Here is a 24,334-nt window from a genome sequence, read left to right as displayed (position 1 = left end):
GTGCCTATTTACCTTTTAGTGAATAATATTTACTCTCTGACATTTCATTTGAATCAGAAATCTGAGGGCTCTTGAAAATTTATACTTTGGAACTAAAAAAAAACGGGTGTCCATGGCATTTACACTACTTCCCACTGAATAATCCAAAGTCACAAAGAGCAGCTATCATGCACACTTGTTTTTACTCACTGATCATCATCTGCTCAACACAAACTACACAAAATAGAGAAACTTGTGTTCTGCTATTTACATAACCTGACTGATAAATGAACACATTTGTTGTAACTGATTGATGTTGCACATTGCTGGAAAACAGCCTTTTCACCTTCACTGGTGTTGAGGTCAGCGAGGCCAGACTCGTCTGAGCGAGATTCATGATGCTTAGCTGTGGCTGCAAATCTCTCTGCAGGACTCTCCTCTGAAGGCGGTGCAGATGCTGTGGGTAAATCTGATCATGGATACGTTTGCCTCTCTGGCGCTGGCCACTGAGCCCCCCACCGAGGCCCTGTTGCTACGGAAACCCTACGGCCGGAACAACCCTCTCATCTCGCTGACCATGATGAAGAACATCCTGGGCCATGGAGTGTACCAGCTGGTCATCATCTTCACCCTGCTGTTCATAGGTGCACACACGCACACAAACATGCACACACGATTGAAAGCATGACCAAGGGTAGACCAGGAAAATGTCCCGTGTTGGCTTGGCAGGCCACTGTTGGTCTTTGTGTAACAAAGCAGTGGCCACGTTTAGCTAGGTATGCAAATGCACACACACACACACACACACACACACACACACACATTTGTATTTATGTCTATGTGCAGACCCTAATCATAACCATCACAACTGAATGGGTTATTCTAAACATTTTGAACTGGCTGTGATGTAGTGAGTGCACATGAGGAACAGCCAAAATGTTAGCACATAAATTCAGAACAAAAATATGATAGAAAAAAAGTTTTCAGATTTTTAACTCTAATTTTAACTGCAGCTGATCAAACATATTTCTCAAAGAAAAACACAGCAAATAATTTCTTTAACCATTTTTCTCGTGCCTTATCACCTCTTCTTCCTCCTTTCTTTAGGCGAGCGCATGTTTAATATCGACAGTGGTCGCAACGCTCCGCTCCACTCCCCTCCCTCCGAGCACTACACAATAATCTTCAACACCTTTGTGCTCATGCAGCTTTTCAACGAGATCAACGCTCGCAAGATCCACGGAGAGAGAAATGTCTTTGATGGCATATTTTCCAACCCCATCTTCTGCTCCATCGTTCTGGGAACCTTCGCCGTGCAGGTAAGTGTATCCTTTAACGCTTTCTTTTGAACAGTAGATAATACTGCGAGTTCTTGAGGTTTTACCCTATTTTTGGGGGGTATACAAGGAAGAAGAGAGGCACATGAAATGTAGCAGAGTATTTCATTGATTGGAGTTGAACCAAGATGCTGAGGGAATTTGGTACAGCATGCTTTAGCAATTACAAGGTAGCTACCTTGCTACCTTGTAATTGTGCCTCACTGTCTCATAATTGTGATAAAACATTTGATATTTACAAGATTCAAATTTTGTAAATATGACATAATATATTTCAGAACTCGCTAGCACTCTGTGTATTTCATTTTCCACAATTTGAACAAATAAAGAGTAAAAATCTGCACTTACACATTTTTTTTCAACCACTACACATATTTATACTGAAGCTTGAATTTGTTACATAGAAAGTTATGTGGAACAAACAGACAGCAGCATAATGCCTCTGACTTCTCCAATACAAGTGATGGATAATCACCTTAACCTTTTCTCAGAATTATGAGATACTGCTCTCAAATTAGGACATCTTTTTTGGTAATTATTAGACAGTAAGTCATGTTTTCCCTTTATACTGACTACTTTTTGAGCATTTTCAGTGGAGACAGGACACATGAGGAAAGAGAGTGGGGAATGACATGCAGAAAATTTACAAATCCAACTTTTGCCAACTACAGGAGCGCTGTTTGTCGAATTGACTCGCCGTGAAAACAGAAGAAATGCACCGAGCAGGGAATTGCAAGTACACAAAAACACCGACAAGCAAACAGTGTCACAGCAGTAGATTTGGAGTGTGACAGACAGTTCAGACAGATTTGCAGAAGAAGGGTTGAGAGAGAGCTGAAGACTGGAGGCAGCTGATGGAGGCAGAGATAAGGAAGGAAGATGGATCCCTTCGCCCTGCACAGAGATAACATTACTGTATGCGATACACTGTATTGTACTCCCAGCGAGATTTATGACTCTGCAGGTCGGTGTCAAGATGATAGTGCCACTGATAAGCCTTGTTCCTGGTGTAATGATCATGTTGCTATTTAAAATGCTGTCAGTACATCCACTGAGGCCTGCAGAGCTGGAGGAGTATGATGTTACAGAGGGCCGAGTTTAAAGCAGATCAGAGATTTGCTATTTTAGAATCATTACTAATAGAATCACTTCAGTAAATTCACTTTATGCGTCTTTTTCACACAGTGACATAAGCAGGGGTTGAATGACTGTGTCTAATGCCTACACAGTTATTTTAAAGGGCCCAAAAACCACAGGTTGCTACATACACATTTGTCTGCATAATCTGATTTAAAAATTGCTAATTTTGCTGAAGTGCAATCAAGATCTACCTTTAAGTCTTTGCTTGTTTTAGTTTATGTACTTTTGAGGTCATTTGTTGCGAAGCTGTGTTCCACCAAATGGCGTTTTTCAAAACAGAACCTGTTGCAAAGCAGCATTATCACGTCGTAGTAAAACTGTAGGACTATAATTACTCCATCAAGGAATGCAGCAGAGTTCTGCAATGATTGGTGTATGCTTGTCTGTCTGTTTGCCTGTTAGCAACATTACTCAAAAACGGACTAATGAATTTGGAGAAAAATTTCAGGGATGGTCAAAAATGACACAAGGACCAAGTGATTAAATTTTGGCAGTGATACAGCTTATACATCAGCTGCCTGGTGACGATCACATGATTGTGATCCTACTACAAAGGAACCGCTGTGGACTTATCAGAACTTATCCATCGGAAATGATAGAAGGAGCAATTGATTAATTTGTGGGGGTGTTTCCGAGTCCCATTAATTCCCACCGCCCGTTATATATTTAGGTCACACAATTCAGTACCCATGCATAACGAACACATGCATAACACACGCCTGTCCTCACCGCAAGGTGCATTTTAATTAAAGATTTCAACTGTCGGAAATGATACAACTGAGCAGCTTTGGCGGAGTACTGCATTCTCTGAGTGCTTTTCTTGTTATTTTTGTTGTCAATCTATAAGAGCCTTTTCTTTTCTTCAATCTTCTGAAGCCCAAACAGTTGTGTTCCATCACTTTTTTATTCACTGTGGGCACATTTTTCACTGCAGCATAAAGCCCTGCCCTTCTATGGAAACAGCACAAACATGACTAGTCGGAAAATAATTCAAAACTGTCTTTTGTGTGGAACAACCAACTTATAATGCTATAAATCTTTTTTAAAAAAAGAAGCAACAAACAAAATTCATTTCTCTTGTAAAATCCTGGAATCAACATGTAGAACATTTTTCTAAGTTGCCACAGGCATTGCTAATACTGGAAAGAAATGGTGGCTCTACATACTATAGGTATTTCCCTCCTTGTATTAAAATGTGTTTCCATACATGTCTGCAGAAACACAACCTGCAGTTCAACCGAACACTCAATGAATTTTTTTGTCATTGCTGTTGGTCGCAGCTGAGTAACTAATAGCTCTTCAGTTGTGCAGAGAAGTGCAGAATTAATGTTTTGTTTGTTTTTTTTACAGAATCCTGTCATTGAAAACTTGTTATTGATTTTTTTTCTCAAATTATACCGTCTGCAGTTTAGCCCAAAAGTCAATGAATTTTTGACTGTTTGTCAAAGCTAAAGCACTAATGATTTCATGGCACATTTAACTAGATGAGCCCCTAGTAGATGGCAGAACCACACCCATGCATGATACTCTGTATCAATTTTGATCATCCTACGTATATCCCTTCCTACTTGATCTGCTGACCTGTAACTCCACAACTGAGCAGGGGACCTTAGACTGATCTTCAGTGCCAAGTTTGATTATCCTGAGTTCAGCACTTGCAGAGATATCTGACCGGACACACACACACACACACACACACACACACACACACACACACACACACACACACACACACACCGCCACCCACACAGATACATACTTACCCAGCCAGATACCAAAGTGAATGCAGTAACCCTGCTGACGTACGTCAGGTGTGGTTAACAATATATGGTTAAAGCTAACTGCTATTTTTTAGCCCTTTTTTTCAATGAAACATATACAATAAAATAGTTTTGATAAAATCTATTGTTACATGTTACAGAGGAGTAGTTCCAGGACTGTTGTAAAGTTGATAATCCTACAGTTCTCTCTGTTTTTACAGTTTCTAGCTCGGATTAATTGTGCAAAAATATAACAAGCCTTCCAAATCAGCTGCAAAGTTTTTCAGTTCAGAGAGTTAAATCAGTGTTGCCAAAGAGAAACAGCAAATTACTCCCTGAAAAAAACAACTTGCCATCTTTACACTAGCCTTGAGCTAGCGTGTTAATTCATGAGCTTTAGAGGTGGTAGGAGGCAGATTTAGTTATCTTTGGACAGCTGCAGGCTAGCTGTTTCCCCCTGTTTCCAGTCTTTACGCTAAGCTAAGCTGACTGTCCCCTGGTTCCAACTTTATATTTAATGGGTCTGAAATCTCTGTTGATTTCCTTGCGTAGCTCTCAACAAAAATGTAGATAGCATATTTACCAAAATGTCAGTTCCTTTAAATAATTTGGGATGCAAGCTCTAACTAAAATTTCACTCGGCCAGAGGACGTGATGTTCTCCTAAAATGTTCCGAGTAGACACGCAGATGAGTTACCACGAACTGATGACAGGTGAGAATGTGAAGCTAAACCTCATGAATTATTAAATACTCAAACACAAAACATCTGCATATGTTGCCACACATTCTGGTTTTATTTCTATTGACACAGCAGTGATCATGCCGACTTGAATTTCTTACCTGACGCTGAGAATATTGAGTTTTGTGACAGTTTTTTGGACAGTACAGTGAGCAGCAGAATCAGACACTGCAGCGCTGCTTTCTCCCTCGATGCTGCGTTTTTGTATGTGTGACAGTAGTGACGTTCCTGCCTGTGTTTCTGCCGCAGATCGTGATTGTGCAGTGGGGAGGGAAGCCCTTCAGCTGTGCCCCTCTCAACGTGGAGCAGTGGCTCTGGTGTCTGTTCGTGGGAGTTGGAGAGCTGCTCTGGGGGCAGGTAAGCAGCTCTTCAGCCTGCTGAGTCAAACCACGCTGAGCAAGTGTAGGCTGGCAGGCTCGGCTTCCCCTGAGGCGAGGCTAAGGAAACATTTTCACACAGGCTTAGATAACATTGTGTTCTGAATCTGACAGGTGAAATAATCCAGTTTTACCGAAATATGAATGTGAGAATGATGGCTGGAGAAGTACCCAGCTGCTCAGTGTAACGCTGTGCTAGCTTCATCTGGTCAAAATGACGTTGTGACAAACTTCCAGGTCATCGCCACGGTGCCAACAGAGCGGCTGCCATGTCTGAAGGAAGCGGGTCTGGGCCTGGAGCCCGGCGAGGAGGAAGGTGAGGAGCTGGCGGAGGATGAGGAGGAGATCGACTGCGCCGAGAGAGAACTACGCCGGGGACAGATCCTCTGGTTCAGAGGCCTCAACCGTATCCAGACCCAGGTACACTGGACCTCCGAACCCAACCGTAACCAAAACTCTCTCACAGGGACACACACAGAAACCCAGCAACCAGAAGCTTCACTTAGTCATGACCTACAAGCACTTTGTTTAAGGTGAATTTGCGGAACAAGATTATATATCTCAAAAAGCACATGAATCTGAATACACTGCTTCCTGAAAAACTTATCAAAGGAGTTATAATCGGTGAAATGTGTTCTAGCGCTGCCTAAATAAACTGTTTGTGTCATGGCGTTTACATTCAAACTGATGAAACTTTTGGAAGTCAAGAAAGAGCTCCTTTAGTGCATTACTCATCCTTTACATAAATTTAAACACTGTATGTGAGTTGTTCTTCAAAAGTCAGTCTCTGTCATCTTGTCCATGCTGCTTTTCTCAATTGTGCCAAACATAATGATTCAAGTTTCTTCTCTCTCTCCAACACAGCTAACTTTTTGGGTTCTGCTCACGAAATGGCTTTTTCTAACTTGGAAGTGGTATTTTAGAGGCTCATAAACACCACGAGAGGAAATAAATGCTGTGTGTGTTTGTTGCACTTGTGTGTGAGAGTGTTTACTCGCTTAATGCTAAGTAGACAGGCTGTTGACTTGCTTGATTACTTGAATTGACTGCTTCTCGCTGTGTGAGAGGACGGACATTAAGGCAGCAAAACAGCATCAACATGAGCAACAGTCTGCTAACAGCCTCCTAAGGAGTGTTAGAGAGCCAGGCCAGACTCTCTGTTTAAGTGCCTGTCTTTGCATAAAGTGGTCAGTTTTTCATTAAGAGGGTTTTGGTCTGAGTGTGCAGACAGCAAATACACATGCAGGCACGTACACACGCACATACACACACAAAATCTCATGCACACTTTTTCAGTAATACTCATTAAGCAGCTGCGATGCACATTTGCAATCACAGGACAATAAAATACTGTCTCTTTCATTTCTTCTCTGTCAGGAGAATGTTTCAAAAGAACAAATACACTCATACACACTCACATGCACGCTTACATGCACGCTCAAGCAAACACAATTGCACAGTCTCATGTACGCTTTGTCAGTAATATTCATTAGGCAGTCATGATACACATTTGCAATCACAGGACATTGAAATATTGTTTTTTTTTCTGTCACAGGAGAAAAGGGGTTTTAAAGGGACCAAAAAGGAACAAAATATACACACACGCTAATAGATATACACACACACACACACACACACACACACACGTCTGGTTCTGCTATTCCCGTGGGGACTTACCATTGACTCCCATTCATATCTAACCCCTAACCCTAACCCTAACCTTAACCCAGACCAAAACAATGAATAACCCTAAAGAAACTTTTTTGCACTTTTACTTTTCAGTAACAACAACATGGCCAAGAAAACACTGTTTCCCCCCGTGGGGAACTCATTTTTGGTCCCCACCGTGACATGAGTCCCCACCTATATAGCACGAGTTCCCACCTATATAGCACATGGTCAGGTTCAAGTCCCCACCGGTATAGATAAACACGTACGTACGTACACACACACACACACACACACACACACACACACACACACACACACACACACACACACACACACACACAATCTCATGCACACTTTGCTAGTGGTACTCATTAAACAGTTCTGATGTACATTTGCGACCACTGGACACGGATTTACTGATTATTTCATTTTTTTTCTTTGACAGGACAAAACACACACTCGCCTACACTACGACACACATGTTCGCACCCATGCACGCACGCATGCACATACACAATCTCATGCACACTTTGTCAGTGATACTTATTAAGCAGTCGTGATGCACATTTGCAATCAATGGACAATGAAATGCTGTTTCTTTTATTTTATCTGTGACAGAAGAATGGTTTAAGGGGACCAAACACAAAGATACACACTCACGCCCACACACACACACATTCATGCCCGCACAGACACACACAGACACTCAAAAACACACACACACACACACTAACAGACTCATGTGCACTTTGTCAGTGATTCTCATTAAGCAATTCTGTTACACGTTTGCAATGAAAGGACACTGAAATGCTGTTTCTTTTATTTCATCTGTGACAGAAGAATGTTTTAAATAGACCAAACACACAAACTAACACGCAAATACACACACACATACTAACACGCTTACATGTCTACCCTACCAAGAGTGGCCCATCAAGTTAAACCACCAACAGGGGCCCAGTGTTTTTGATCATGTTGAGGGAAAAAAACTCAAGAACAAACTTTTCTTTCAAAGCCTTTTGAACATTATAACTGCAAATGTGACACCCGTCAGTGTCTACCTAAGGAATTTAGATACACCTTTGCAATCAAAACACTTCAAAAATGCAGATTTTAAAAAGGGACACACACTCATGCACACACATGTCCAGAATCTCTTGCACACTTTGTCAGTAATACTCGTTAAGCAGTTGTGATGCACATTTGCAATCTGAGGACACTGAAATTCAGCTTCTTTCGTTTCTTCTATGACAGCGGAATGTTTTAAAAGGACTAAACACATACAAACCACGCTCATGCCTACACACACTCATACACGCACACACACACTCAGACCAGACCTCCCTGCCCTCACTGAGTGCTGCTGTTTTGTCTCTGTCCTGCAGATGGAGGTAGTGAGCACGTTCAAGCGAAGCGGTTCGTTTCAGGGAGCGGTGAGACGGCGCTCCTCCGTGCTCAGTCAGCTCCACGACGTAAACACTATCTCTACCCCCTCTCACGTAGCTCTCTCCACCGCAACAGCCAATACCAGCCCAGCCCCCGGGAGTGAGTCCGCCGAACGCATGTACACACGTATACATACACACACACCAAATACCTGTATACACACACACACACACACACACACACACACACACACACAACATACGTGTTCAGCCACCTTTCTCAGATACACTCATTCATAGACACACACTGCTGCACGGCACGTGGACTGCAGTATTTTGACTCTATGGTTGTGTCCCCTCCGGCTCGCTCGCTGCTCGTGTGTGTGCAATGTCTCCTCTATTCTTTTCTCTTACTCTCCCTTTAAAAACAGCACCCAGTCCTGACCGGCTGTGTAGTTCTGGTCTGATCCGGTCTGGTCCCAAAAATAAGACAAAAGACCCCAGTCCCGGTCCCAGGCCAGAGTCTGTTTCGTTGTTGAATGTTGGTCAGTGCGGGAGGTGGCTGACTGTTCTCTCTTTGTCTGAGGTGCACTGACAGAAATTTTAAAAAAAATGCTGATAATTTTATATTCCTGCAACAAGGCCAGGATGCATCTTACAGCTCAGAGAGCAAATGGCGGCTCCTCCTGCACCATGTGTTATTATCTGTCTGTGAATGAGGTCAAGCGTGGTTACTGTGGTCGGCTGTAAACTTCTCTAATGTAAAGTGTCATTTGTTTTCTCAAACAATCAAGAGATTATAGTGATGCTGTAAAAACTAAACATGTGACTACTATTATACTGAAGAAAATGCTCAAGTATTAATATATTTCACTGCCATAGAATTCATACTCATTACCAAGTGGCTTTCATATGGCTTCTGCAAATCTCTAAACTGTAAACCTTCGAGTATAAAAGCCCCATAATACACTGCTGTTTCCAAGTTTAAAGAAAAAAAAACAACTCTTCCTCTATCACTTTTGCTTTCCTTCTTCTGCTCCTCTCTCTTCGGTGCTGCAATTGTTGTCAACTGGTTATTTCTATAACAGTATTTCCAGCTCCGACGTCACAAGTTTGGCCCCCTGATGTCTCCAAAAGATTTCACTTCTTGTCCAACCTGTTTTTTCCTTCCCCCTCTCTCCTCTCTCTCTTTCTCTCTCTCCATTGCAGTTCTTTCTCCTCTTTCTTCTGTATTTAAGAGATATTACAGGTTCCCTGTTTGCAGAAATATTCTGGAAATGTGTTCTAATTGTTCTTCATAAGTAGAGTTGTTCTTTTGTAGAGGTATAGAGATTTTACCACATCTAAATAAAGGCTCTTTTGTAGCTGTTAAGATTTCTTTAGTAGGTTTACCTCTTCTTTTTTTTTTTTTTATTATTAATTTTTGGACCTTATTTTGTCCTTTACCTCATCCCTTTTGTCATCCTCCCATCTCCTAGTAGAGTAGCAAACCACCCCATGTTTTCTCTTGATTTCTTTGTATGTCAGTTCTGCGTGCGTCTGTTTGAAAGCGTGCTCACATGTTGTGTGCTTTTTATGACATATTCGAGAGCCGTAGTTTGTTTGACTCGTGTGCGGGTTTTTTTAGTCTCGGTCGGTGTGCGAATGTGTGCACTTGTGTCTGAGTGTGTGCATGCATACGTGCAGTTGTTCTGTCTCTTCATTTGATTGTCTCCATCCGTCTTCTCAGTTGCTTTTCCTTACCTTTTCTTGCTCCCTCCCCCTCCTTCCATTCCACGCTGACTCCCTCCCCACATTGCTCCATCACCCGTAGGTGTAGATACAGAGAGGCCTCAGTCGGCGCCGCGGACATCTCACATTTGTCGTGATCATCCTGCTCTAGGAGTAAACTGGGCTGTGTTCAAACTACTTTGGAAACACATCCTTCGCTCCGTCACTTTACAATATTACAATATATAAAAACGCTACGACATTTGGTTGCCTGATGGAAAAGACAAGTAATATGTAAAAGGAGTGGAAGGAGGGATGTTTAGTCAAAGTATGGAGCTAGGGTTCAGGTCCCTCCACTGCCAGGTCATTGCTTGCTTTTTCAGTTCTTTTACCTTAACGCGAAGGGCTTGTTATGTCCAAATCTGTTCCTTAGCAGTAGTATGACACATACTTTCATTCTGCAGTCATCCTTTTTTGTGGTGCGGCCCTGATGAGAAAACCAAATGGATTTGGACAAACAAATGGAACAAGGAGAGAATGTGAAGGAGCAAGCACTAATTTGAGTTTGATGTGACCCAGGTTTGCTTCTCTGAATCACTTCATGTTGTACAAAGGCAGCCTGCAGAAAAGTAAAATGTACTTTTGTTCCCAAATAGGTAGAATAAAGTACAATTCAGGTAGTCCAACATTTCCAGCCACAGAAAAAAATACTGAACTTGACCTTACTTAATGGTTGCATTAAGTGCTATTCTAGAGTTCTTCTCTGTTCAATCAGTCCAATAAAAGACCAGAACTAACAATAATTACATCCTAGCAAAAAAAATGCTGTTTTCTGTATGCAAACGCTGAACAGAAATACAGCCGAGACTGATAGACTGTTATTTTTCTGAAAAAAACATTGTGACCTGCTAATGGAATGGTCTCCAAAGTCATTAAAAGTAATGCTATAGAAGACATAAACAGATATTCATCACAAAACCAAGAAACATGAATGGAAACCATACTCTGTCTTGTAGATATTTCTTGAAATATTTTCTCGAAAACTGAACAGCTGGTGGTGCTACAGGAAAAAAACTGTGGACCATCTGGAAAGCCCTCCAGTAGTTGTTGAGATATTGCAGTTGATCCAAAGCTGTGAACGAACAGTGACACTATCTAAAAACACACAACTGAGTTGTTGACATGAACAAAAACCCTTAGGAATCACTTTTGCATATCTTGTAAATAACTCACTAGCACTAGCATCCTTAACTGCAAATGAAGCCCAACCAGGAGTGGATTTTTGGGGCTGATGACAATGTTTCTTTATATATGTATATATATATATATATATATGTATATGTATGTGTATGTATATATATATATATATATATATATATATATATATATATATATATATAGATAGATAGATAGATAGATAGATATATTGCACCGACTGTCCTCGGCATCGTGGTGCTCGGACCCCAAAACAAATGCATTTTTGAGGGCCTGAACATGCTCGAAAAGTCATGAAAATTTCCACACACATCAGAAGTGGCGAAAAATTTCAGAACTGGCGAAAAATTTCATATTTTTTAGGGCATGTGGAGGTGTGTGGCAAAATGGCTCCATAGCACCCCCTACAAAATTTTAAAAAATGGTATTAGGCCAACTCAGAGGACATATATATATATATATATATATATATATATATATATATATATATATATATATATCCAGTGAGTTTAGGTTAGCTAAAATATTACATAGTCATGTTTATTAACCTAACGACACACATCACACATGACACCTCTTGACTCAGCATCACCATCTGCTGAGCTGCAATATGGGCTCTGCTACATGTGCTGTGGAAAGTGCTAAATATTGGACTGTGTGGCACAAACTATGTGATGACATCATTTCTAAATTATATAAAGCATATTTTTCTGCATCTTGTAGGAAAAAAAATTTCATATGCCGAAATAGATACCAGTATACCCGGGATAGAACAATATTGGTGCATAATATTGACTGACTGATTCATCAGATGGACTCTGGACATTAGTCTAAGTAAATGAGTAAATGGAAATAGTAAATGAGTAAGTAAATGAGCTGAAAAAGTTATCAAAGTTAGCTTCTAAATTAGCATTTCTACACTGCCATATATTTCACATTGTTGGTGAAAATACAGCCTTAAAATAATTTTTGAAATATGTAAACTTTCAGGGTTAAAAAAATCACAATAGAGTAAAAATTATCATGTTTGTAGTTGAAGGTGTCCTGGCTGTTTTTTTTTTAAAGAGCAGTGTGTCAAGAAAACACTTTTTCTGCATCGATACCAGGAGTGTCCAATGGAGAGAAGTTAAATTATTAGATTTCTTTATGACGTTTATTAAAAATTTACTTGAACTGGGAGGACTGAGTTTGGCTCTGACTACTGAGAGGTGAGTTAGAATAGTAAAGTCTGAGAGAATTGGGAACTGTTGGTTCTGGTCTTTTCACTGGATTTGGTGTCAATACCACAAATACAGAACATCACCAGCCTTAAGCTTTCACTACTTCCAGTACTGCTGTGATAAATCTGATGAAATGGACTGAAATGGGAGCCGTAAGCAGCAAACACAAACCACAACGACTGCCTGTGTTGTTGTCAAGACAAACTGAAATCTCCCTCTGCACTGCTGCTTTTTCACAGTTAGCTTCAGGGTCATGACTTTACTCCACTACCCAGAGTTCTTTGCAAAGACTTGGCACCACGCCCCATTGCAGTATGATGTGCGTAAGTTCTGACGTCGACACCATCACATCCCCAACTTTTACTGCCAAATCTGTCATCGCTGGGGAAGAAGGGATTTCTGAAGAAAATCACAAAAATGTTTAGGGGAGATATCAAAGTGATAAAAGTCTGTTTCATACTTTCATCCACCTGAGCTGTGCTGGACCTTAGTGATCCCTCTGGATCTTCAGAACGGATCTATGGATCCAGTTTGTTTTCATTTCAGACTGAGCTAGTTTAATCTACTGTCAGTTACAGTAAAGAGGTGAAGTTAACTGTGATCAGGAAAGATGAAGGGAAGTAGGATCCAAACCCTCCTCAGCTCCTCAATTCTTTGCTGAAGTCATTTCACATTCAAAAAGAGGATTTCGACCTCCTCCCTCGGTTTGTCCTCCCTAAAAGACATGAGTAGGAGACGTGAAGAGTACATGCACTGAATTGATGAAGGTGTTGCGGCTCAGTCATCACATGAAGGGGTGGGAGCTCCTCAGAGTTCAGTCGCACTGTGGGGGAATCAGGAGTCATTAACCAGTCATCTACCTCACAGCTTCTCCCTGTATTTACGTTGCAGTCTCTCCTCATCAGCAGTTGTTTTGCACACAGCAGCCTCTCTACCTTCCAGCGCCTATTTCCTCCTTTAACCATCATTGTTTTTCCATTAAGCACTGCTGAAAGAGCCAACAGGGAGAGAGGGAGAGAGAAAGGAAGTGGGTGAGAGAGAAATCAGTAACACAGCAGTGCCCTGACCTCCAGGCCTCTCTGGTCACACTGTGGGCGTTTGTATACTCGAAAGTTTACTCTTCCCATGGAGACAAAATGAAAACAAACCAAGCGCTGACGAAGTGAGAAAGTAACATTCTGAAACCTTCTCAGTCTGCATGAGGTGTTTTTCTACTGTCTGACAGGCTCTTTGGAAAAACAGATAAGCACTGAACCTACTGCTTGACCGTCTGTCTGTGTGTCTGTACGTCTGTCTGTCTCTCAGTCTATCATACGAGTCAGAGTCATATATAGAGACTCCTCCTAGTTTGGCCAACTGCAGCACTTATCTATCTCCATTCAACTACCTGATCATCCACCTCTCATAATCACAGTTTGGGCTCCAGTTGGTGTTGCAGTGAAGCTTCTTCTCTGTTGATGTCATTTGGCCAAACTGTCTCTATGTAGGGCTCTGCCTGCCTCTGCCTGTCAGTATATCTGCATTGAACTGCCTCTGTTTCTTTTGAGCTCATGCTGCTTCTTTTCCTCTGTTTGGGCTTTGGGGGAAGGGTGCATGGACCAGCTGCCATGGCAAAGGAATGTGTTTATGCACGCATACACCATACACTGCATAATGCACCTTGAAGTACACTCATAGAACTCACTCTGATGTGTGTTTGTGTGTTTGTGTGAGAGGCAGAAAGAGAGCGTAAGTGACAAAGATCTGATTCAGCATGACCTGGCTGCCTCTCTATGTGTGACAGGGCTGACGCCCGAGCTACGCTCTGGCCTTTGAACCAATCACCTTCTGTTTCTAGTAATCTAACCAATCACACTCTGTTCTAACCTGCTGATTCTCTGTGATGTCACTTTTCAGTTTTGCAAGATTTTTTTATGTATATCTCGCAGCAACTTCATCATCAGCATTAGCATCATTTCAATCACTCTGCTGTCTCTCACTGCTGCATGGCCGCAGTACACTTTACACACGTGCATGTGTGTGTGTGTGTGTGTGCGTGCGTGCGTGTGTGTGTTTGTATGCACACAGAGATGCTGACTGACTCACTGTCTGGCTGTCGAAGTGTTTTTGAGTGTATGAACCGGCTCTCTTTAACAAACAGCACCCATGACTGACAGCTGTGCGATGCATGCAGGCGTCCAGCTCCAAGCAGCACGATGTGGAGACGACTCAGCTGCTGGTTCCCACAGTTACACTGCTGCTGCTGCTTGCATGTTTGTGTGTTTTCTATGTGTGTGCGTGTGTGGTCACCGCTATAGGTTCTTGCAAATTTTTCTTATTTTCTCGTACATTAAACTAACACACTCACCATTCCTGCTTCTTCTCCATTTGTGCCTAACAACCACCCTCATCTGTGTGTGCATGCATGTGATCCAGTGTGCAAAGGTGTGAGTGTTTCCCACCTGTCACCACCAAACACACACACATACATACACACACAAACATGCCACGTATGTGTGATGTAAAGCGTTTGCAGCTTCTGTGGTCTTTGTGATGTGATTTTGGCTACTGAATGCTCTCGTCTTGTGAGGTCTGATTGAGGTGTGAGAACTGACAGAAAAAAACAACAAAAAACATGTCATCAGCCAACTCATTTTGAAACACTGTTTTTTCCCCTCCCACTTTTGTCTGTTGGAGACCCACAGGATCAGGTGGATGCTGAGTTGACACCGAATTAGTCAAGGTGTTGGTGTTGCCAAAGTTACAGTAATGTAATTACAAAGTCTGCGAAATGCCATCTGTATACAAGGTCTGAGCAAAATAAGTGAGAAAAACTGCAGTTTTCCTCCTGAAAGAATAACACTGAGGACACATGATTTATCTTGAAAATTAAAAAAAAAACAGCATCTCAGCTTTGCTTAATTTTACTCATGCAAAAATGTCCTGTTTGCACAAAATTTTATTATTTGTATATCCATTAATCCAAGTTGCCTTGCCCTATTATAACCAAATTTCGACCTTACACAACAAAGTAGTAAAAACTATTTGCTCAATTTATGCTTTTATTATCCTTATAATGAAGAGGACATTTTTTCAATATACACTACCGTTTAAAAGTTTGGGGTCACCCAGGCAATTTCATTTTTTCCATGAAAACTCACACTTTTATTCATGTGCTAACATAATTGCAAAAGGGTTTTCTCTCTGTACCCCATGTAGATATTCCATTAAAAATCAGCAGTTTCCAGCTAGAATAGTCATTTAGCACATTAACAATTTCTAGACTGTATTTCTGATTCATTTTATGCTCTTTTCATTAAAAAAATATTTTTCTTTCAAACATAAGGACATTTCTAAGTGACCCCAGACTTTTGAACAGTCGTGTATATATTTCAGAATTTTGAGATTTGCTTTCCAGCCAAGAGCATAAACACTGAAAGCACAAAGTCCACCATCAAATACATCATAGGATTGGGGTATACTTGAAAATAAGCATTTCTAGAAGGGTTAAATTAATTCCACAATTCAACAATGCAACCTTTTAACTTTAGGAATAAACAGTCCAACATGTAAACATCTGCAAAACCTCAACTTGTCAGATTTCTGTACAAAAAACAGAAATGAGATACGACGCGTTAATGTCAAAGTTCGAGTGTAGGTTATTCCATTCATTCGGAGCTCCTGCTTCTGATTTTTGTGCTAAGCTATGCTAACTGTCTGCTGGCTGTTATCTTGAACAGTAAGCTTAATAGATAAGTAAAATCAGTAAAAACAGTAAATAATCTTTGGTGGTGATTAGCTGTCGACTCATTTTTAGCATATAGTCATGAGAAGATACTTTTTCAAGCATTGATTTAGAGGTTTGAGTGCTGGTTGTTACTTTCAGACTGAGCACTTGCTTCCTGTCTTTTTGCTAAGCTAGGCTAACTGTCTGCTGACTGCAGTCTTGCAGTTAGCATGCAGACATGTTTGTCTAAGATTAATTTTGGGGGCATTTATTTGACAGTAACAGTGAAGAGAGACTGTAAATGTGAAGAAATCAAACTTGCTTACTATGAGGCCATTTGGTCATCAGTTTACCCCTAGAGTGGTATTCATTTAGATTTTTTTATTTGCACCTTAAAGTAGTATTTCAGCCATTTGAAGATATACTGTTGTTTGTTTTCATATCAGGGATCATTAGATGTTTGCTGGTTAGCTTGTTTTAGCATAAAGGCTAAAAGCAGGAAGGACAAAGCTAGCATGTCTCCACCTACAAACACCTGAATGCATTGGTGGAAAATAGATATTTCATAGACAATGGTGTTGGACAAATTTGGATGGCAAAACTGTGCTTTTAGTCTAGATACTGATCACAGCTAACTGTCTGCTGGCTCTAGTTTTATATTAAACCCATAGACAAAAAAACTGCATCAGCTTTCCTGCTGTTAAAGTAGTCTGACTCACCAAATGTAGACTGTGGGTATTAGCCTGCATCTGTCTTGGCAAAAAGAACATTTTGCAAATATTTCTGTAAGGTGCTTGTTCTCCAAAAGATTGTTGTACTTTTAATTTAGGGTAGCCTGGAAGATTTTTTTTCTAGAATCAGATCATTTTAATCAGAAACAAACTGAAAAAACAATTATAAGAGACTTTGACTAAACTGTGATAGTAACCACCTGGCCCTGAGTGTCTGCCTGTCAGTCTGTTTGTCTGCTGGAGGACACAAGTCTGTCTGTCTCCGGGTTTCCCTTGTCTCTGCTTTTCCCTTTCCTATGTCTGACTTTCTCCTCTCTCTTTTTTGTGGTCCCTTCGTCTTTCCTTTCTTTTGTTTAGATGCGAGTGGTGAAAGCATTCCGTAGTTCACTGTATGAGGGCCGGGAGAAACCGGAATCCCGCAACTCCATCCACAACTTCATGGCCCACCCGGAGTTCCTCATCAACGACCTCATCCACAACATCCCGCTGATCGACGACACAGACGTGGACGACGAATCAGAGCTCAGCAGATACCAGCACCTGCACCCGGCCCTCCGCAAGCCGCCACCCCCTCCTGCCCAGCCCCCGGCCCGCACCCGTCCCACCCGCCCCTACCGCCAGTACAGCCTCCCGGTGACCCCGTGCAACCGAAACAACAACAACAACAGCAGCAGCAGCAGCAGCAGCATCGACTCAATGGTCACCCACGGCAACAAAAGCAACAACCGGAGCCCCCACCATCACCACCACCGCCACCAACAGCACCACCACCATAACCATCACGGCAGGGACCGGCCGGTGAAACCCTCCGCCCCTCACCTGGCCCATCTCTACTGTGTGGAGACCTCCTTATAACTGAGCTCTTTATGGGTTTGTGGGGGAGGAAGGGAATCTTGGGGGAGGGGGAGGTAAAGGGTGAGAGCGAGAGAGGGCTGAGGACACTCACATGAACATTTTCATTCGATCTCCCCCGATGACGAGCTCACACGAGGACGCGAAGGACGAGGGAGGCACCTGGAGGGAGTGGACAATGGCTGGAGACTTCTTCTCAGCTCCCTGAGAACATTGCGACTTTCCCTCCCTTTGCCCTTTGCTCCAGCCCTCTCAGTCTGACTCCCCCAACCCTCCCCTGACCCCCAACTCCTCTCACCCCTGACTCCCCACCACCTTCCCCTCCACCCGACCCAGCGGTCTGTCGCCTTCCCTGAGGAACACCACCCGGCCTCGCCCAGCACCGCCGCCACCCTCAACCTCAACCTCACATACCCTCACCACACACTGCGTTTTTGCCCCTGAGTGGCGTTCGGGATGGGGGAGGTATTGGATTGGGGGGGTGACAGACGCATCGGAAAACCGGGAAAACATCCCCTCAACGCTTCAGCAGAACAGGGCCACGTGGCTATGGGGGCTGACTCACTCTGTTTCTATTGGTGTTCATCATTAGTGCTGTCGTCACTCACTGACCCACTCAACATTTATCTGGCCACTTTAAAGTCACTGCTTTGCTCGCGATATAAGTCAAAGAAAAAAAGAGAAAAAAACGCTTTGGTAAAGCTTTAAACTAGACTTCAGTCATTTCCATTTCTGATTTTATTTTTCGACATAATGGTGCTCATTCATTTCTTTCTTTTTTACATCGCTCGATTTATTTCTTCTTTCTCTCTGAAATTTTATAGAGATTTTTTTCTTAATTGTTTTCTGTCACCCCTCTCTCTCTCTTTCAGTGTGTGTGTGTGTTGTCTTGTCTCTTCTGAAGAAAAAACTGACAAAAATGTAACAAAAACAGAAATCACAAACAAAGATGCTGTTCATTTAAACCTAATAGTAATAGAATGGCTGCAAAAAACAACTAAAGGATGGGGGAGGGGGGACACATAAATATATATATATATATATATATATATATATATATTATTTACACACATAGGTAATTTGAATGTTTGGGAAGAAACAACACTGAACTTTTCATCACCCGCCCAGTCCCTGAATGCCTCCCTATCCATCATGACCTGTTATCTGTTATCAGCTATGAGATGTGGGATCTCATGCTAATTTGGATGTATGCATTCTTTAGTTCCATACAGCACAAAACCTAATTTACAGCCTCCTGCCATGTCAACGAACTCATGAGTATGTGTGGGTAATATTTATGGTGAACCCAACGGTGACCTCCTCCTCTGTCCCTTCATTCTCTGTTTCCCCCCATCTTCTCTCTTGCTGTTCCTCCTTTGCTCACGTTGTCTTGTCCCTTCTTGGTCTTTTGTCGTCGTTGTCGGGTGTCTGTACACATGTGTTTGTGTGTGTGTGTGTGTGTGTGTTTCAGCTTTTTTTTTTCTTTTTGGAAAAAAACCCAGCTGAACGCTTGTGAAGCATTAACCCTTTAAAACGCCATCAAAACACGCAATGCACAGGCGATGGCCCTTTAAGACTAACATGCACTCACTCCGAAAGCCGCTCCTGCTCACGTGCCATTGGGTGGTACTCCGTCATGTGACCGGCACCCTCTCCACAGACAAAGAGATTGTTTCATTTGATCATTTGGATATTGAATCCAGTTGTACGTCACTTACAATTTTTTTAAAAAACAACATAAAAAATCTCCACCAATCAGGCTCGCGTCTAGTGTCAGTGTTTAGTTTTAGCTTTAGTCCACTCACATCTATCAGGTGTGAACCATGAATGCTCATGTCTCACGTCCTCATACATTCCCCATCATCATGATGTACAATTTCTTGATTGGGATATCAAAACGAAGCAGTCTGACACTTAAGAAAATACTTATATTTGCTTTCCTGCTGAGTGTTGGATGAGAAGATCAACGTTTACATCTGTGCAGAATGTGAGGCTTGAATGTGACAAAGCCTGGATACAAGAGGAAACATCTAGACTGGGTCCAATGCACATCTCAGCACATTTAAAGCTCACTAAGTAACAGAAATTAGTTTCTCTTGGCTGCTGGGAGACATTACACACCCACAAACTAAACGCAGGATTGTTGTGACAGTGGATTGTGCTGCAGGAGGCTGTTTAGTCTTTTTTTGTGGAGTTTCAGCATTTTGTCATCTGAAATTGTTGCTGGGAGGTGCTGAAAAAAATCAATCATACTTTAGATAGTATGATCATGAGCTAAGTATTAAATTGCATTCTGAGGTGTGTAAATTGCAGACTGAGAAATACAATCATTTGCCTGTGCAGATTCTCAGTCGTCTGGGTCATGGTAGCCCGAAGAGCTTCACTGAAAAGCAACAGGACTCTTGAAGGTGTTTCACCTCTCATCCAAAAGGCAGAACTGAAGAGGCCTCTTGGGTTTGAGGTAAAGCATCTTCAAGAACTAAAAAGAAAAGTCAAGTTGCCTTCTGCTGAAGAAAATACAAGCATGTATTTGACTTCTTTTTCAGCACAGACTGGGCTGTTTGAATATGTCTGCTGCGATATAACCAGAGTTCAAGCATAAAGGAATTGCATTTTTTCACGTTTTATTCATTTTTCAACACAAAAAAAACAATCTTGGTGCATTTAGCTTCTTCAAACTTGAGGCGCAAAATTATAAGCTGACAAAGAAACAGATCAACTTAATGCTTTTACAGTTGTTTAAAATTGGAGTAGTCTTACTCACCAGATGTTTCTGTTGCGCTATCTACAATTCACCATTTCCAAAGTCCACTTCACTACAGGAAACAACCACAACAACGTCCACACTGAAAATTTCAGTCACAAGATAATCGTAAATACAGAGAAATACAGAGAAGCCGAGTTCAGCCAACTGATAATGATGTGCAGTTAGACCATTCAACATGGTGCTGTGTCAGCAGTAGAGAAGGGTCTTGCTATGTGAGACAAATGGAAAGACCAAAACCAACGACAAAAAACAATGAATTTTGGTTGTGTAGAAGATTATGTGCCGTAGAATTTCTGGGCTGATGCTGTGAATAAAGCTAATGAGAAATAATCCATTAGAGAGCTTTAGTGGTGCTGCTCGAATTATTTGCTTTCCTTTGGGCCAAGCTACGAAAGCTGTTCTCCATCTTTGAATCACAAGAATTATGAACAAGTAAAATGATCATGTTGTGCATTCAGACCATTCTACACAGCGCTGAGTCAGGAGAAGAAAATGTGCTGGCCATGGGGACTTTAATTGGAGAGACCTCAGGGTTAAACCAAAGAGAGGCAGTTATGTGAGAATGTTGATGGATAATGTGATGCAGTCAGACCATTCTACACAGCGCTGTGCTAGTAGTAGCGAATGGTCTGGCAATCAGTCAATCAGAGGGTTAAACCAAAGAGACGTGGTTTTATAGACGATTATGTGATTTCCCTGCCGACCTTCTTGGATTAAACAAATGAGAAATAACCTGTTAGTGAGCTTCAGATGTGCTGCGAGAAGGATTTTGTTTCTTTAGGGCTAAGCCAATCCAGCTGCTCCCCACAGTTTTCTGTCTTTTAATCACTAGGCGATTGAGATTAGTTTAAGGAAATGCAAACAAGCGAGAATGTTTTTTTTTTTCCAGCTATAACAGAATGATAATGAGATGCAGTTAGACCATTCTACACAGCACTCTATCAGCAGAAGGGAACGGTCTGGATATGCAAGACTTCAAAAGGGTTTATCCAAAGAGAGGAAACAACAAATTATGGTTTCGTAGGTTTAGTAAGGTTGTAAAGTTTTGTGCCATAAGATTTTTGGGCTGACCTTCGTGGAAGAAACAAACGTGGGCTAACCTGTTAATGAGCTTTAGAGGTGCTGCAGGTGTTTCTTTTGGGCCAAGCCAGACGAGCTGTTTCATCTTTAAATCACAAGATGATTGTGATTGGTTTCCCCCACTATAGTAGAATGATAATATTGTGCAGTCAGATCATTCTACACAGCGCTGTATCAGCAGTAAAGAATAGTCTGGCTATGTGAGACTGCAAATCAGATGGTTTAACCAAAGAGAGGTGGTTTTGCGGAAGATTATGTGATTTCTGGGCTGACCTTTGTGGATGAAACAAATGAGAAATGACCAACTGTTGGGCTTTAGAGTTGCCGTCAGACAGATTTAGTTCCTTACAGTCAATATCGAACTGGTATCAAGGAAGCCAGTGAGCCCATTTCCCAAATCGTTGGAGTGACACATTATGTTGTACAATGCAAAGGCCAGTGACACGCTGCATGAACACACCCAACAACAAAAGAAAATTAAATCAGAAGGCCTCCCATGTGACACCGGGTCCACCGTCACCTCCATCTCAACATTCCATGGAACATACATTCCAGACATCACATTCCAGAGCGGGTGTGAGAGTGCCCTCCTGTATCCCATGATGCACTAGGTGTGGGTGAACCGCTGACTTCATGTTGCCTCGGAGCGCGACGCCGCAAAGCAATGCAAACTCCTCCGCCGCCTCCCTCCCCGTCGTCCCCCTTCCTGCTCCCCACCGCCCCCCTTTACCCTGCCCTCGGTCGACTCCCACCAGCCAGAGGAAGGCAAGGGGCAGATAATATGCAACCAGACTGCCAAACACCTGAACCCGGCCGTGAGAGTAGAAACACAGCGAGAGAACACGTCTGTCCTGCTAGTTCTGTTTCAGGATGCGCGCAGGGCTCTCTGGGAAAACACCCCCCCTACCTGTACAGAACTCTGTCTTCTTGAATGCTCATCATCATCGTCGCCACCCTCGACCCGGATGGCGACACTGTATTGGTCTGTCTGTTTTGAAGCATGCATTTGGTATCATTAATGTCACTCTTTATGTGTTGGTAAATCATTTAGGCTACTGTCACTTCTGTGTGCTATGATCTCTCCACATCTGCTTTCTCACACACACAAACACACACAAAACACATCCTGTAACCTGTTTCTATTTCAGCACCTCTGAGCACGGCTACATCAGTGCTTTCGGCGGTATTAAAAGAAAAGAAAAAAAAAACAACTTGAAAAAAACAAAACAAAAAAAACAGACACCAAACGACAAAGAGGGGTGGGGGATAATCTACAGTTGGTGTAAATTTGACTGTCCAGTTCCAGCCATCTCTGTCCATCCGTCCAGCACATCATGATGTTGTGAGACAGTTTCACAGAAGGCAAAACACAATGTGAAAAAGAACATATTATTTATCAGAATTATAAAATTGTACAACTGCACCACTACTGTACAGATCGCCCAAATGTGCACATGTGCATCTTTGATTTTACAGGTACTATGTTCCTGTTACACCTCTTTTTCTTCTTTTCTTTTTTAAATTTATTTATTTATATTTTTTCTTTCTTTTAACTCCTTTTTGCTTTTTGTAAAGAGAGGAACAACAAAATGGAAGCGCTTGTATATTATGATTATTATTATTATGATTATTATTCTTATGATTTTCTCCACCGGTGCTCCCACTGATGGAAAAAAAGACAGTTGCACATTCTCCTGAGCATATTCTGAGGGCTGTGTTTTCTGTCCATTGAACAGCCCCTGAAGTGTGCAGAGGTGTGGAGATACTTCTAGTCTCTTAAGACCAGAGACACCACTCTGTAAATACAGAACAGGAGATACAAAATGTACCTCATTATGATCTAAGGACTGGACAAAGTGGGGACCCAACGGAGGACGGAAGAACCGGAGGGCGACGCAGAGCTAGAGGCCGCAGAAGTGCAGCGCGTCCACGCACTGTTTAGGCTGCTCTCTTAGATCTGCCGCAAGTATTTACTGCCATGTGACGAACGGGAAGGAATTAAGGTTTTACATTATTCATTATACATACTGTTGTAAATATTGTTTGTGGAAATGGTCCCCCTTCTTGCACAACGCAGTGCTGTTCTGAAGACAGAAAATGCAGCCTTAACTGTGCTGAAACGATAAAAAGACCAAAAAAAGAAAAAAACCCATAAAGACTATTGAATATATTAAAGAGTTACCTGCCTGTTATTTAAGCGAATAAATATCTATATATGAGAAAGAACACACCTGTATACTGTAGACTAAATCTGTATGAGAATCTAAGAGAATTTAATGGGAATTAAGTCCAACACCTTTTGTCTGTATGAAAGAAAAAATACATCAAAGTATTCTACAATAATAACTTTGACAAAGTCTGTGTGGTCCCGTGTTGTTTGTTCGCACTGATGCAAGACTCTGCTGAAATGTGTAACCTCATCTCAGAATAACGATTTCAAGTCCACTTTTAACAGCCTGAAGAACGCCTGGTGCTTGTGTAATCATCGGTTTGTTCATTTATGAAGATGGCGGCTGTAGTAGTGAAGCTGCCGGACCAAATGTGTTCATTTTCCCCATTTTTCACAGCAAACATAGCAGGTGTAATTCCATTTAAGAGTGCCCTTTCTGTTGTCGGTAATTTTGAAAAGCATTTTGGAGAATTGCATTGTACAAAATGATGGTT

The 24,334-nt window shown here is 41.8% G+C and overlaps 1 protein-coding gene across 3 annotated transcripts in view; it reads left to right on the top strand.

Annotated features, from left to right (window-relative positions):
• atp2b3b (ATPase plasma membrane Ca2+ transporting 3b) overlaps positions 1-24,029 on the top strand; it is a 79,479-nt gene extending 55,450 nt beyond the window's left edge. The window contains exons 21-26 of one of the 3 annotated variants that reach the window (XM_051950224.1): positions 410-623; positions 1,087-1,298; positions 5,206-5,313; positions 5,571-5,753; positions 8,390-8,476; positions 17,329-24,029. In XM_051950224.1, the coding sequence (XP_051806184.1) occupies positions 410-623; positions 1,087-1,298; positions 5,206-5,313; positions 5,571-5,753; positions 8,390-8,476; positions 17,329-17,826 (1,302 nt within the window). In that variant the 3' untranslated portion in view covers positions 17,827-24,029. Of the gene's footprint in view, positions 1-409; positions 624-1,086; positions 1,299-5,205; positions 5,314-5,570; positions 5,754-8,389; positions 8,550-17,328 lie in introns of all 3 variants that reach the window. The other 2 variants (XM_022218162.2, XM_022218161.2) reach the window with 2 other exon arrangements.
• Positions 24,030-24,334: the final 305 nt, after the last annotated feature.

Source organism: Acanthochromis polyacanthus, chromosome 6 (genome assembly GCF_021347895.1).
Source record: "Acanthochromis polyacanthus isolate Apoly-LR-REF ecotype Palm Island chromosome 6, KAUST_Apoly_ChrSc, whole genome shotgun sequence".
In the NCBI taxonomy this organism is placed as follows: domain Eukaryota; kingdom Metazoa; phylum Chordata; class Actinopteri; family Pomacentridae; genus Acanthochromis; species Acanthochromis polyacanthus.
This window is presented reverse-complemented; position numbering and strand designations above follow the sequence as displayed.